General features: G+C 34.3%; 1 protein-coding gene across 43 annotated transcripts in view; it reads right to left on the reverse strand.

The window, feature by feature from the left end:
• Window positions 1-16,215, reverse strand: part of LOC125665821 (dnaJ homolog subfamily B member 6-like) — a 33,839-nt gene that overhangs the window by 9,177 nt on the left and 8,447 nt on the right. For 17 of the 43 annotated variants that reach the window (XM_056151032.1, XM_048898713.2, XM_056151034.1 and 14 more), the window contains exons 2-4: window positions 8,130-8,257; window positions 4,856-4,965; window positions 3,625-3,807 (exon numbers count right to left, since the gene is read on the reverse strand). In XM_056151032.1, the coding sequence (XP_056007007.1) occupies window positions 3,625-3,807; window positions 4,856-4,965; window positions 8,130-8,191 (355 nt within the window). In that variant the 5' untranslated portion in view covers window positions 8,192-8,257. Of the gene's footprint in view, window positions 1-3,624; window positions 3,808-4,855; window positions 4,966-8,129; window positions 8,258-8,663; window positions 8,789-12,445; window positions 12,535-13,579; window positions 13,755-13,851; window positions 13,927-13,954; window positions 13,999-14,102; window positions 14,240-14,548; window positions 15,206-16,215 lie in introns of those variants that run through there. The other 26 variants (XM_056151023.1, XM_056151017.1, XM_056151027.1 and 23 more) reach the window with 14 other exon arrangements.

Consider the following 16,215-nt stretch of genomic DNA (forward strand, 5'->3'; position numbering starts at 1 on the left):
TACTGGGATTGTCTCTAGTGTTGAAAAATCAGAAAAAATTCATAATCCATAATCGGTCATAATTAGAAGAACTGTATCAATCAATGATCAATATAATCGGTATTTACATGTAGTTAATAAATGTTTATTATTTTGGGGGTTATTTCTATTTAGTTTTATGGATATGTGCAGTATTCACACTAGCTGGTATCACTGAATTCCCACTTTTCAATGTGGAGTCCACTCCGACTCTCCCCCGAACACGTCTCGATATAAAAGCGGGATTGACAGTCAGATGAATCTCGGATTAGGTATTCATTAGTGTACAGGCAAAATCGATTATGAAAATTAGAATCGATAATTGGAATTGAAGAGCCAAAAACGATCGACAATCGTTTCATCACTAATTGTCTCCACCTGGAAATCAACATGTAAAAACACAGATGTTATTGGGATTGTCTCGACCTGAAAGTGAAAATTATAGATTGACCATGTGAAAACACAGATGTTATTGGGATCGTTTCCACTTTGAAGTGTTAATCGTATGTCAATCACATTAACCATGAGACAACATTTTACCATTGATTAAGTATAGATATAAAATGTAAAACTTTATGTTTAGAGTGGTAGATAAATTCAGTAGTCTATTATGTAATACACTTTAAACATCTTTCCATTTAATCATAGTCATAAAATTTGGTCTTTCCTGACTTTATATCAATGTAAGTATAGAGTTATTAAAACAAATTACTTCAGTATATGATACAACACAGATAAACAGGTCTAATACCAATAGAAAACAGAATCTGAATAAATCAAGAAAATATTTAACAATCTTGCACTATACTTTTAGAAACAAAATGCACTTTTGAAATGACCCCCCCCCCCCCCCCCCCCCCCCCCCTCTTCCACATACAGTGACCACATTCAAATGTGATGAATGATCTTGATCGTTCTCAGTCACACGACTTTGACCTTGAGTTGGGAAGTTCACCAGCTTTAGGTATAGTGCCCCTTTACCTGCATAATTCAAGAGAGAAAGAGAATCTTTTCAGGATTGTCATTACATTATAACAATTTTTCAAGGCAAGTCCTGTACTCATCATTTATGAGAAGGTCAAGTCCAATGAAAATCTGATGGGTCCCCAACAAATTTTGATAATTCCTTCTGTACATTATAAAGTGGCAGGATCTAGAGGAGGGGGTTTGTTACAGAGATTGCACCCCCCTCCCCTGGATAAATGTATGTAACAAAACTGGTTAAATTTTTTCCAGTATGGACTCTTCAACCTTCACTTAACCACCATTGCCCTTTGAGTGAAGAAAGGTACCAAATTAGGCTGCATCTCCCCTTTTCTGTATCTACCTCCATTTTATATTTCAAGAAATTTGTGAATTAAATGGTACACAACAGGATTGTTTTAACTTAAGTGAACAAAAACATAATCAAGATCTGAGACACGAAAGTCTCTGAATATAACAATTCTATAGATGTGTTAGTTCTAAGTACCCAAACCGATGCCTAATTTTGATCACTTTCAGTTTGTACATACATTCAATAGTTCACTACCTGGCCTAGGACTAACAATGATTCTTAGTAATTGTCCACATAGTCAGTGATATATGATCACAAAGGCGGTCGTCCCAACTCTCATGATCTTGTATCGATGGCAAATGATAACATTTGAATCATTGTAGTTAAAACATGCTTGGGTATTAGTAATTATTGTGATACATACAGTACCATATAACATGTGTTTTCTGTGATTGGAAATTTTCGTGATTTCATTCGAAATGGTAGCAAATTATATTCTGCGTATCCAGTTTCAGCGTTTGCATCATATCTATATATACCTAATATAATATGCATGTATATATATTTTGGTAATTTTTGCAAATTTTTTCTATCTGACAAAAAATGGACAGAAAATACCCATTAAATAGTGTCTCTTTGTCAATGATCATAATAACAAACTTTTGATTCTGGCAATGGCTATCAGAAGATCAATGTACAATCATTTGTATTTAATGCCCAGATCCCGATTTGTATGCTTTTTAAGCACACATCTTTATCATCTAGAATTTTATTTGTCTCTATAAGCAAATAGGAGCAGGGATATACACCCTTATTCACACTTAATGACTGACACTTAGGTCATACATGACGTTTTTCAATAATATATAATTTTTTGTGACATTTCAGGTACAAATTCACTTACATTCTATCTTGTTTCTACAAAAAATAATTTGGGGTATATTACCAGGTCTGTTAGCATATTTTGATAGTTCCTGTTGGTTGTAGCAAGTAAATGTACACTCTTATTTATTACAGAAAGGTCATGTATATATATGGACATTACTAAATTATTGTCGCAAAGAAGGGGAGAAAACTCTCTGGATCACCTGGAACCCATGCATTACTACAGTTAGGTAAATAACCACTGAGCTAACCGAGCTAGTATATGAAGTATAGTAATATTGCTACACTACAAAATTACATCTATTTCTGAATTATACAAGAACTCTTCATATCAAGGAGATGGGAAAATAGTTTTAAAAACAAATGGCACAAATGTCGTGTATGACCCCAATCATTTACTGATTATAACACAATAATACTTACATTCACTGTCTTTTCTCTTATATTTCTTTTGAAATTGACATTGCTTTATCATACAATGAATGCATGGTTGTTGCAAACTAGTTTGATCTCTTTTTTTTTAGTACCACCTGTCTGTGAAATCATTACCAAATATGGAGCATCCTCATGGTCAAAGCTGTTAGCTGTTCCATTCAACATAACGAATGGGTCAACCATATCATATTTTAGCACTTAATCTGGTTTATATTTTTGAACAAGAGGTCCATGGGTCAAATTGCTCACCTGAGTCGCCTTGGCCATACTCAAAGATTTTTCCCTACACATTCACATGTAAAACTTTGACCCTCCTATTGTGGCCACACTCTACCCCCGGCGGTCATGATGTTTACAAACTTGAATCTGCACCATGTCAGCAAGCTTTCATGTAAATATAAACTTCTCTGGCCCACTGGTTCTTGAGAAAAAGCTTTTCTTAAATTTTCACTACATATTTGAGTGTAAAACTTTCATCCCCTATTATGGCCCCACTCTACCCCTGAGGGCCATGATTTTAACAAACTTGAATCTACACTATGTCAGAAAGCTTGAAAGCCCTTCAACCAAGGATGCTTTTGTTAAAGTTTGGTTGAAATTGGCCTAGTGGTTCTAGGGAAGAAGTTGAAAATGTTAAAAGTTTACAGATGGACAAACGGTAAGACAGAGAGAACAATGGACAACAGGCGATCAGAAAAGCTCACTTGAGCTGAAGTAAAAATACATAAAAATATATATATAAACAATAAAATGTCTTTCTTTGTTGTTTCATTGGGTGATGAAGTAGAAATCACTGCAGAAAAAATTATATAACCTGGATAATTTTTTCTGTAATGCTTGCTACTTTCATCACCCGATGAAACAACAAAGAAAGACATTTTTATTGTTTACATGACCTACATATCAATTTATTCACTGCTTCTGATGTGTCATAATCTACATATCAATTTATTCACTGCTTCTGATGTGTCATAATCTACATATCAAATTTTCATCAAACCTATTTTTACCAAAGAAAGAAGCAAAAGGATCTCTTCCTCCGAAAAACTCTTTAAACACATCGTCCGGGTTTCTGAAATGGAATGGGTGGAACCCGGTGAAACCGCCGCCCATGTTGAAATCATTGTAGCCACCCCCTCCTTCACCTGTCAAACCATCCTTGCCGTATTTGTCATAGATTTCTCGCTTTTCCTCTGAAAAATTGAACATTAGCATTCAAAAATCTCTACAGATCAACAGAGAATCTACCTTAACTTCGTATTGATGAAGAAAATACACATAATACTATAAACATCTTCCAGTTCACAGACATCTGTAGCAAAAAAACTCCACATTTTATACACCTGCAAGAAATTTCCCCCCTCAAGGTCCACAAGCAAATTTAACTAGCTTTTCATGAGAAATTCGGGAACGAAAATTTAATGATGTTTTTATTAGCTGGTTTACAGTAAAACAGATAAACTATTGAAATTATTTTTGCAGATCCAATTATCTCCCATTTGCAAAAATGGAAGATACTAGAATAAATTTTTTCAAATTACATATTCCCGTGGGGATCCGGGTTAGAATAAATACTCCTTGCTTGTCGTAAGAGGCGACTAAATGCGACGATCCTTCGGATGAGACCGAAAAAATTGAGGTTTCGTGTCATAGCAGGTGTGGCATATGATAAAGATCCCTCCCTGCTCAAAGGCCATAAGCGCTGAGCATAGGCCTAAATTTGGCATCCCCTCACCGGTAATGGTGATGTCTCCATGTGAGTGAAAAATTCTTTGGTGGAACGTTAAACAATATAAATCAATCAATCAAATTTCATACATCTAAGCATTGTACTTATTTCATTCATAAACATTGTACGTAAACTTGGGGTATTGCATGGTAATAGTGGATATTCAAGAAATCATTTTCATTTTTGAAAAATACCTGAGGGCATGGACCGTGACATTTTATGCCAGCAAACTTCATGAGGTGTGTTAGCGAGAAGTGTTGCAGTTCACACCCTCATACATTTTTTGAAAATGAAATTTATTTCTTATATTTACATTTTACTTTCATTTCTGTTGGAATTCCTAATCATTAAAATAGTCATACTATATTCATCAACATTCATACATACATTCATGAGGAAATGGCTATCATTTGATAAAGATACTGAAGGCAATTTAAACACTGGAAATGTCAATGAATGACATTATAGTTTAATTACAATGAATGTCAAGTTAAACAAGACCTCCTACGTACTGTCGGATAAAACTTCGTAAGCCTCTGAGATCTCCTTGAACTTCCTCTCTGCTTCCTCCTTCTGATCAGGATTTTTGTCTGGGTGCCATTTCAAGGCAAGCTTTCTGTAACTGTAAATCAAAAACAAAAAGGTAAATTGGGGAATCTGATCCGAGTTCTTATCCAGTGACAAGCTCTTAAGACTTCTCCCCTGTGTATTGTGTAGTGAAGATGATGGAGGAGCGATATGCAGCTTTCAAGGTGGGGTAGGGGTATCTTCTACAAGAATTTTACACCTCCCCTTTTTCCAACGAGCCAGTTTTAATTCAAGGCATATACTAATTTATAGATAAATAATACACATGTAACTGCTTTTGCCATTTCATTGATTTGATAGGTGTAAACAATTTGATTTTTGAATGGGCACTGCATAATGATCGACACACATTCGATAAACATCCGTACCAAATTTGTTTTCTGATCTCTAAGTTTATCGGTATACATGTAAAACAATCTTTAAGACCTGCTGATCGAGACATCAGAAAGTGAAGTTTTTGTTAAAATTAGTACGTCAGACAAGCTTTTATCAGTTTTATCAGATAAACTTCCTCCGTCTTAAGATCATCAGAACATCCCCTGTAAGATGGACACTGAGGATGTTAACATTGACCACATACTGAATCAATCTCAATCAAGGAATTCTGACTCAATCAGCTTAGCTCCGCGATCGGCGTAATCCACTAAATCGACCAGATGTTTAATATATCATTATACTTTGCACCAACAAAACCAGGATGTTGACTTACTGAATTTTCTGGTCATTAATTTGAAGAAAAAAAGTGAGTCACCTGCCAATCCTTTCTGTGATTTGAAATCAACTTCTGGGGAACTCTTTTGTGTGTCAGGATACATACACTCTCCAGACCCCTCGTAATGTCAAGAGAGCAAACTCCTTAACAGAATATGGTTTGAAGTAGATACAAATGAGCTAGCAGAACAGCTGTTTGCGTCTGCGTATGAAAGCATTCAGAAGCCATATTCATTCATGAAAATTAAAGAATGAAAAACAAAGATAACAGAACTTGTTGATCTTCGACTTAATTGTATTGTGGGAAGTAATTCTCACAATGTCAGAGCAGAGAAAAAATCCCTCCAACGTGTGCCCGCCTTTACTCATACAACCATTAAGCAGAATAAAATTATCATGGATACTGTCAAAATTAATACCGTGTTAATCAAATCATCAATGATTATTCCAATAATTAGAACTAAATGTTATGTTGCATTACTTAGACATTTGATAAAGTTACTGCCACACAGTAAAACAACACAAATTGAAGGCATGTCACATGATCTCCAGGGTTTGCCAAGACAGTCCTTTAGGATATTGTACAAGGGGGAGTAGATAGAGAAAAGACAGGTTTAGAACTGAGCAACACTGTGAGGAGGGCAGAGGAATGAGAGGAAAGGTGAAAGCCAATTGTCAGGTCGTGTGGTGCCCCAACAGTCCCTGGGTATGCTGACTGTTAGGTCGTGTGGTGTACTAACGGTCCCCGGGAATGCCGATTGTCAGGTCATGTGGTACCCCAACAGTTCCTAAGACTATGGGATAGATTGACTGTCACCTCTTCCATTCAATCACTTAATTATAAGATACCACAGGGCGATATTCTAAATTAGTCATTGAGACATACAGCTAGCTAGGGCATTAATTTTAGTCACCCAGAGACAAACTAGTGAGACATTAAAATAATAAATATATCATAAAAGATAACAAAGTTTGTTTATTTAATTGTTATATAATTACTACACCTGTCATACAAGGTGACAGTACAAGGCAATCTTCATTACACCTGTCAGGTAGAACTAGGTCAGAACGTGACATAGTTACACTCCTTAATCATTATGACAAAACAAGGGCACGTACTGGTATGCATAGAAATTATTACATAGGTACACAATAATTGGACATCACCATGACATCTTATAAAGCACGTAAATATGTACTGAAAGTACACAACATCATAAGCATTTTGGAAGGACATGAAGTTGCCTAGCAGTAAATACTAATATATTGAAAATCATGCAACTTAAGTGAGTGTTTATATTCCATTTCCTGTGAGAATTGTACCAATAGAACTTCATACAAATACAGTGTTATTGTTGTCTGTGCTAGCCAGATGGTTTCAGATATTGTAAGCAGAACAGTTCATGTGTAATCATGCTGAAGACTCCGTGAACATTTTCTAATGTGCATGATAACACCATTGTTATGAAATTGACATGTAAACCCCACCCCCACGTTGACTCTAAGCCAGCCCCTTTACTGTAGATTTCTTATTTTACGTGAATACTTAATATTGTGAAATATAACTTATAGATGTCAAATTGTGAGAACATGAATTCGTGAGTGGAATACTGATTTAAATGTATTTTAACAATATAAAAAGAAAGTGATCGAGTAATTCTATTTCACGAGTGATGTCTCTTAAATTGTCAAATTATGTGAAAATAAATTCCTCACGTACATTTAGACTTTGTTACATCCTATCTACTTACAGTTTTTATATAATGTTAAATCTACTTACACTTTCTGATATACTTACGCTTTTTAATATGTCCTATCTACTTACACTTTTTAATGTCCTATCTATTTACGCTTTTTAATGTCCTATCTATACTTACACTTTTTAATGTCCTATCTATTTATGCTTTTCAATGTCCTATCTACTTACGTTTTTTTTTAAATTTATCTACTAATACACTTTTTAATGTCCCATCTACTTACGGTTTTTGATGTCCTATCTATTTACGCTTTTTTAATGTCTCGGCTACTTACGCTTTTTAATGTCCTATCGACTTACACTTTTTAATATCCTATCTACTTACGCTTTTTAATGTCCTATCGACTTACACTTTTTAATGTCCTATCTACTTACACTTTTTTTAATCCTATGTACTTAAGCTTTTTAATCCTATATATATGTAGTACTTTTTTTTTACCCTATAGATGTACTTACGCTTTTTAATGTCCTATCTACTTACGCTTTTTAATGTCCTATCTACTTACGCTTTTTAATGTACTATCAATTTAACTTACGTTTTTTTTTTAATCCTATGTACTTACGTTTTTCTAATCCTATGTACGTAGTACTTTTTTTTTTACCCTATAGATGTACTTACGCTTTTTTAATGTCCTATGTACTTACGTTTTTTTTTTTATCCTATTGTACTTACGTTTTTTTAATCCTATGTACTTAGTACGTATTTTTCCCCCAATAGATATAGTACTTACGCTTTTTTGATGTCCACCTCTGATGCATCTCGCTTGATGCTGAGGACTTGATAATAATCCATTTCCAATTTGGGTATCGTTTCACACACACACTCTCACACACTATATACAGGTACCGGGGTCACAGCCTGAAATATACAAATAAAACTCAACATTAAATGCACAGGGCCAAAGCCTAAAATATACAAATAAAACTTGACATTAACAATGCACCGTGTCAAAGCCTAAGATACAAGAAACTCGCCATTGATACAATGAATTGGATTATAATCTAAGTGTGACACACGTTTTCACACCAATACATGTATATCATCACATAAAGAATATTTTCTATTATATAATGCATAATGTTCACTGCGTAAATTGAATTCTGGAAAGATTTGATATCAATACATGGTATATTATTCTTGAAACAATCAAAATATTGATACCCCTTCCCCTTTCCTATAACCACTTGTAGCTCGTAACTATGACATTCGCCAACATAGTAGATGTTGGACAGCAAAATATTCCTCAATCTGTCTATACAAATACCTGGTAAAAAGTGAGCTAAAATTTCTAGCTAGGCATAAATGTAACTCCATGCAGTTCAACCTTCAAGTTTAATTCTAAATCATTGCAGGATATCTAACGAGTCACGTACGGTCATGTACGCTAATTAATTAAAAACCGTCATCAGGATATGATAATCCTAAAAAACACAATGAAAGTAAATAACACATCATCATTGTATTGACTTCCCTTCCTTTCCAAACACAAATAGAACTAGTTCTAATTGTAACGGGGACCGTTACAGATGTTCCCCAAACCTCCCCCAATTAAAAAGTGATGTCCTTGTGAATCTATAGGAAAAAATCATTTTATTTTAGCCTTTAATTACATGTAGTACGTTCAATATGGTCATTTCAGTACCAAGAAATGAAAGAAAGCGTTGCACGTGCATACACGCGCACGCATGTATGATTCCGAATTTTTGTTGATGTCGTTCAACAGGCATTTGTATCATATACCCACAGTATGAATTTCATAACGTTTCCACCAAATATAAGGAAGTTATAGCGATTTTAAAATCGTCCAATCAAAAATCAGCACACGTGCATGCACGTGATGAGCAGTAATTCTAACCACAGCAATTTGTAAGGAGTACCAAGATACATCTAAACCCCTAATATGAATAGAATTTGATGAAAAACAAAAATGTTATCGTCCTTTAAATATTGAACATTTAAAAAACGTTGCATGCGCATGCGCGTGTGCGTTGGCATTTTTTGTTACACCAACATATAGATACACATATTGTCTACATATGCTGTGAATATCATCTCATTCGCTTCATAAATAAGATAGTTACAAACGTTTTAGCATTATCCAATCAAAATGAAGCGCACGTGCATGCGCGTGCAAATTGGTAATTTTGACCATGCAAAATCAGTTAAGGGTCTTAATATCTACTTACGATATGAATTTCAAGCCATTTCAATGAACAACAAAAAAGTTAGACTGATTCCAAAGTTAGTGTACAAATTTTGTAATGCACGTGCACGCGCATGTGTGCGCGTGAAGACAAAATAACTATCATTTTTCATATCTACAAATGATATACTATCATCCTATTCAGGTTTCATATCGATCCCTTTAATATTCTGATTTTCCATTTTTTGTACCAAAATTGCAGTGCGCGTGCGCGCGCGTGCATGCATGTGCAGACAAAATGACTATCACTATGCACATCTACAAACGCTATACTATTATCCTGGAAAGTTTCATATCGATCCCTTTTGTAGTTTTTGAGAACACTACCGGACAAAAAAGTACCGGAGAAAAAGAATAATAATAATAACTAGACACGATCTCGTTGCGAGCAACGAGTAGGTCTTCCGTCCGATTTGTTGATGCACTCGGAGTTAAAAAAAAAAAAAAAAGACAAATGAGTCCCAATTTAGTTTCCGACTTTAAGACACTTTAGATATAATCAATTTTTCATATCATAAGCTTCTGAAGCAAAGTTGCGGTGAAATTCGTTTGAAATTCGACTCTCCAGGCGAGCCATAAGGCCCGCGGGCCTATTTCTTGATGTCATTTGTTAGCCCTCTATAGACTCAACAACTTTAGTTCTATATGTCTTTACAAAATATTTACCTGTAAAAAGTTATTGAGATCGACCGATATTGACAAAAAATCGACTCTACAGGCGAGCCATTAGGACCATAGGCCTATTTCTTGATATCAATCGATAGATCTCGATAAACTGAACAACTTTTGTTCAATATGTCCTTACAAAATATTTACCAGTTACAAGTTTTTGAAATCGACTGATATCGACAAAAATCGACTCTACAGGCGAGCCATGAGGCCCACAGACCCATTTTTTGATATTGATCGATAGGTTATGACACATTGAACAACTTTTGTTCAATAATGCTTTTCAAAAAATATGTCGTTTTAAAGATATGGTGTCAAATATTTACGATTTTGGCCCTTAAAATCTCTAATTACGTAACATATGACCTACTTTTTGATTTGATAAGATCAAGCTCGTTGAGATGAACATTTCCACTTCTACAACTTATTATAAAATATTAATAGTTTCTGAGATATTCTCAAAAACATTTGGACCCTTCTGAACCCCTAATTTAAAGGGCCAGCCCGTTTTGCTTGATATCGTAAGAAAGGCCTTGTCATTTTAAACATTTTTTGCTCAACAAGTATTTAGAAATTCTTTACCGTTCTCGAGTTATCTCTACAAGAAATATTTAGGGGCCAAACTGTAGCTCCCTAACGGGGCCACATAGGGAAAAAACGAAATGTACATATTGTTTAGATTATCATTCTGAACAACTTTTGTTCAATAATGCTTTTCAAAATATTTGTCGTTTTCAAGATATGAGGCGTCAATTATTTATGATTTTGGCCCTTAAAATCCCTTATTACGTAACATATGACCTACTTTTTGATTTGATAAGAACAAGCTCGTTTAGATGAACATTTCCGCTTCAATGACTTATTACAAAATATTAATAGTTTCTGAGATATTCTCATAAACCTTTGGACCCTTCTGGGCCCCTAATTTAAAGGGTCAGCCCCTTTTGCTTGATATCGTAAGAAAGGTCATGACATTTCAAACATTTTTTGTTCAACAAGTATTTAGAAATTCTTTACCGTTCTCGAGTTATTTCTAGAAGTAATTTTTAGGGGCCAAACTGTAGCTCCCTAACGGGGCCACATAGGGTAAAAACGAAATATGCATATTGTTCAGATCATCATTCTGAACAACTTTTGTTCTTTATTGCTTTTCAAAATATTTGTCGTTTTCGAGATACAAGGGGTAAAAAATTTATGGTTTTGGCCCTTAAAATCCCTTATTACGTAACATATGACCTAAATTTTTATATGAATAGATTTGGATTGTTGAGATGAACATTTTTTGTTCTTTGACTTATACCAAAATATTAAGGATTTTTGAGATATTTGATCTAGACTTTGAGCCCTTCTAGATCCCTAATTTAATGGGCTAGCCCCTAAATCTTGATATTTTTGAAAAGATCTCGTAAATGTGCACAATTTTTGTTCTACATGTCTTAACAAAATATTTGCAAGAAAAAAGATATTGGAGATCAAAGGTCAAAAATCGCCGAAATCGGCGAAACATTTTGGCATCCATTTTTTCAGGTCCAGGCGAGCGTTTAGGCAAATCGCCTCCGGTAAAATCGAATCCCCCACAAATCTTCTAAAATGTTTACTCTATCTTGTGTAGAAATTTCAAGACTCTAGCTTCAAAACTAACGGAGGAGATGCGTGGACAACAAGGCCCTTCAAAAAGTCACTAAAAGAGAGATAACTCCTGACCGGAAGTGACGTCAAGCACGAAATTTTGCAAGGAAAGTCTCGTCACCAAAAGACATCTTTCCTGAAAATTTCGTGAAAATCGATCGAGAAATGGCTGAGAAAAACGCGTGTACTACCAAGGAAAATAATAATAATAATAATAATAATGAAGAAGAAGAACGCGAACAATAATAGTAAGGTCTTCCGCAGGAGACGGAAGACCTTAATAATAAGAAACAGAGTAAAAACAATATGTTCCCAAACTTTGTTTGGGGAACATAAAAATTAGCAGTACACATTCCTCCTCCAGACCTTTTGAATAACAATATATATGTTAAATGCCTTACTGGACAGCTTAGTGGGTTTGTGGGTTAAATAGCCTAAGGCTCATTGTGATCTGTCTAATATTACGCAAGTCCTAATCTAACATCAGTTTAAATTCTTTTTCCTGTTATATATTCTATTAATAAAGCTGTATTTCAAAATATTACTGTACTGTCATCCCGATCGATTCTCTGTCATTCCTCCTTATGATGATTCACAAAATGTCAACTTCACTGTTATAATTCTAACATGTCAACTTCACTGTTATAATTCTAACATGTCAACTTCACTGTTATAATTCTAACAAGCATGTCAACTAAACTGTTATAATTCTAACATGTCAACTTCACTGTTATAATTCTAACAAACATGTCAACTTCACTGTTATAATTCTAACATATCAACTTCACTGTTATAATTCTAACATGTCAACTTCACTGTTATAATTCTAACATGTCAACTTCACTGTTATAAATTCTTACAAGCATGTTAACTAAACTGTTATAATTCTAACATGTCAACTTCACTGTTATAATTCTAACATGTCAACTTCACTGTTATAATTCTAACATGTCAACTTCACTGTTATAATTCTAACAAGCATGTCAACTAAACTGTTATAATTCTAACATGTCAACTTCACTGTTATAATTCTAACAAGCATGTCAACTTCACTGTTATAATTCTAACAAACATGTCAACTTCACTGTTATAATTCTAACAAGCATGTCAACTTCACTGTTATAATTCTAACATGTCAACTTCACTGTTATAATTCTAACATGTCAACTTCACTGTTATAATTCTAACAAGCATGTTAACTAAACTGTTATAATTCTAACATGTCAACTTCACTGTTATAATTCTAACAAACATGTCAACTTCACTGTTATAATTCTAACATGTCAACTTCACTGTTATAATTCTAACAAGCATGTTAACTAAACTGTTATAATTCTAACATGTCAACTTCACTGTTATAATTCTAACAAACATGTCAACTTCACTGTTATAATTCTAACAAGCATGTTAACTAAACTGTTATAATTCTAACATGTCAACTTCACTGTTATAATTCTAACATGTCAACTTCACTGTTATAATTCTAACATGTCAACTTCACTGTTATAATTCTAACATGTCAACTTCACAGTTATAATTCTAACATGTCAACTTCACTGTTATAATTCTAACATGTCAACTTCACAGTTATAATTCTAACATGTCAACTTCACTGTTATAATTCTAACATGTCAACTTCACTGTTATAATTCTAACATGTTTGGAACATCAATCATTACCTCCTCATTCACATATATACATCCACCAGGAAAAAAATGCGATGAAAAAAAAATAATCCAAAGATAATAAAAGGAAACCACACTCAACAATTCGAAAACCTTCTGAACTAAAAATAGCCAAGCTCAGCTGATAATAACAAAACAAACCACCTCCACCTTCACTAAAATAACTGCGACTTCTCATCAGTTAGGACATGATCGACCCACTAAAATAACTGTCACTTCTCATCAGTTAGGACATGACCCTCCAATTCTAGGTGTTGTCAAGTTACCTGTAACACCTGGCCACGGGCCAAGACAATTGATCCTGAAATCAGACTGGAGTATGTTTTAAACTACTAATACAATTATCACTGTAATAGTGTATCAATTTACCAGTTCATTCAAAAATGGCTCAGCTTACATTGGCAACCCTTTAAACTTTCACCACAATTATGATCATCATGTAAAATTTGAGAATGGATTTTCAATGCAAATTAGAAAGGTTTTACTTCATAACTATGATATATATATACATCTGTACCTTCACTTAGAATATGAATAACTCTATGACCATCAACAAAAAGGAACATACTGACGTACACACACCAGGAACAGCCAAATCCTAAACTGAAAGTACCTGTAAAATTTATGCTTTTCTAACTTTCATTTTCGTATCCTGATCTGAGTTCAATAAGTAGTCCTGAGGACAGAAGATTATAGTGTATTGTTACATATTTCAATGTTAATATTGTTAAGACAATCTATAAAATAATCTGGGGACTGCTGGCGTGAGTTATATTTAGACTTCTCAGAATCATCCTAATACAAGTACCAGGTATTATATAGTTAAAACATAAGTGTTCAATACAATCAGGAAAACAAGCATTAAAACTTGATGGTTATAATCGCTATAAGCTTTTACTCTAAGAGCTTATTTACATGAGTCGCGTCAGACATTACATAATTTTTTTTTAGCCAAACAGTCACCTGCACGGTCCAGACATGTAGCGGAAGATGTTCAAATATTGTGTAAAATCCAAGATGTCCAAAACCCTGTCACACTTCAAGGGGTTATGATGATAACATTTTAAAAAGACACTATAAAAATTCTATTCCTTATTTCTTGGCGGTCATGCAGTCATCCCATGAAACTCTAGCAGGCATATATCAATTTAACTGGGAATTTTCACAATGCGGGTGTTTCTATTTATAGAATTCTTAGATATAATTGTCTGAATCTTTCTTTATATACTCTTGTCACAGTATTGTGTTTTTATAATCTAGTAGTCTGCATGTAGAACAATTTGTTTCTGGTTTTTGGAATTCTCTGATCAATATCATTATATGCTATGGTTATTTTCGTGAATATACACAAGCAGAGTCACTGTTTAGCAATGCCAGTTATTGCAAGTGTTTATTACAAATTATTTGGCATCAATTCATGGAAACATAGAATAAAACAGCTATGTTGAGATCTCCACCAAACAGGGACATTCATATCAAGGTCCATGCATCTCTCGCATTATGCTCCTGACTGCCTATTATTGAAGTATTTTTCTCTTGATATCTCGAATCCTTGGATGTCTTGAATATTTTCTCGGTCCAATCAAGTTCGAGATAACAAATTTGATTGTGTATCAAGGTCCCCACAATACAGAAACACAGAAATAAAATAAAATATCCATGTTGAGGTCCCCACCATACACATAGAGAAATAAAATAAAACAATGTTGAAGTCCCCACTATATTGTTGAGGCCCCACCATACTGAGACATGTGCAGTGTATGGGAATACACAAAACATGCATGTTGAGGTTCCAATAATACTGGACATGGGAAATATACAACAAAACATTCATATCAAGGTCCCCACCATATAGATACAAATATAGGAAACAACACTTTTATGATGAGGTCCCCACCATAGACAGTGAGGACAATAATTGTATAGAACTAAACATCAATATTGAGGTCCCCATTATACAGAGTGAGGGAAATTATAACCATAGAACTAAACATCAATATTGAGGTCCCACCATACTTAGAGACAGATTGAAGAATTTAATTTCAGATTGCTTGTAAATAGACTTAACCCTATCATTATGATCGTGTGTTATAATACTGGGTAGAATGAAAGTCTAAAAAATAAAAATTCCTGTCAATATATGACATAATGTGTATGCATGTATTGGCCTGATATTTACCTGTACAATTCTACATAATCAAACTTGATAATCTTCACTACACACTTCACAGTTAACAACAGTCTCTCATCTGATCACAAGATCTGAGAGAGTCTGTTAATGGAGGACTTCCATTAACCATGGGGTTGATTTATAATGAAAAAATTGACACATCACAAAAAGTTACACACCATGTACATTTCAGAGTACTACCAACTCAGGACATAAATCCACTCTGTCTTCAAACATATCATCAAAAAAGGAAAATCTTTATTTACTGGCGGTGGGAAGGACTGCAGTGTTTACAAACTGTGCTGTTTATCACTGTTTACAACTTCCAGCAATAACACAGCCCCTCTGGGCAATACTGTAGAAGATGTGGGGGAGGAGAGATTTATAACAAATGGGGTCAACAAACTCCAGGCCTGATCAAAGTAAACATCCAGTGTGTACATGTTGCTAAAGATACTGT

This window comes from Ostrea edulis, chromosome 10 (genome assembly GCF_947568905.1).
Source record: "Ostrea edulis chromosome 10, xbOstEdul1.1, whole genome shotgun sequence".
NCBI classification, from domain to species: Eukaryota; Metazoa; Mollusca; class Bivalvia; order Ostreida; family Ostreidae; genus Ostrea; species Ostrea edulis.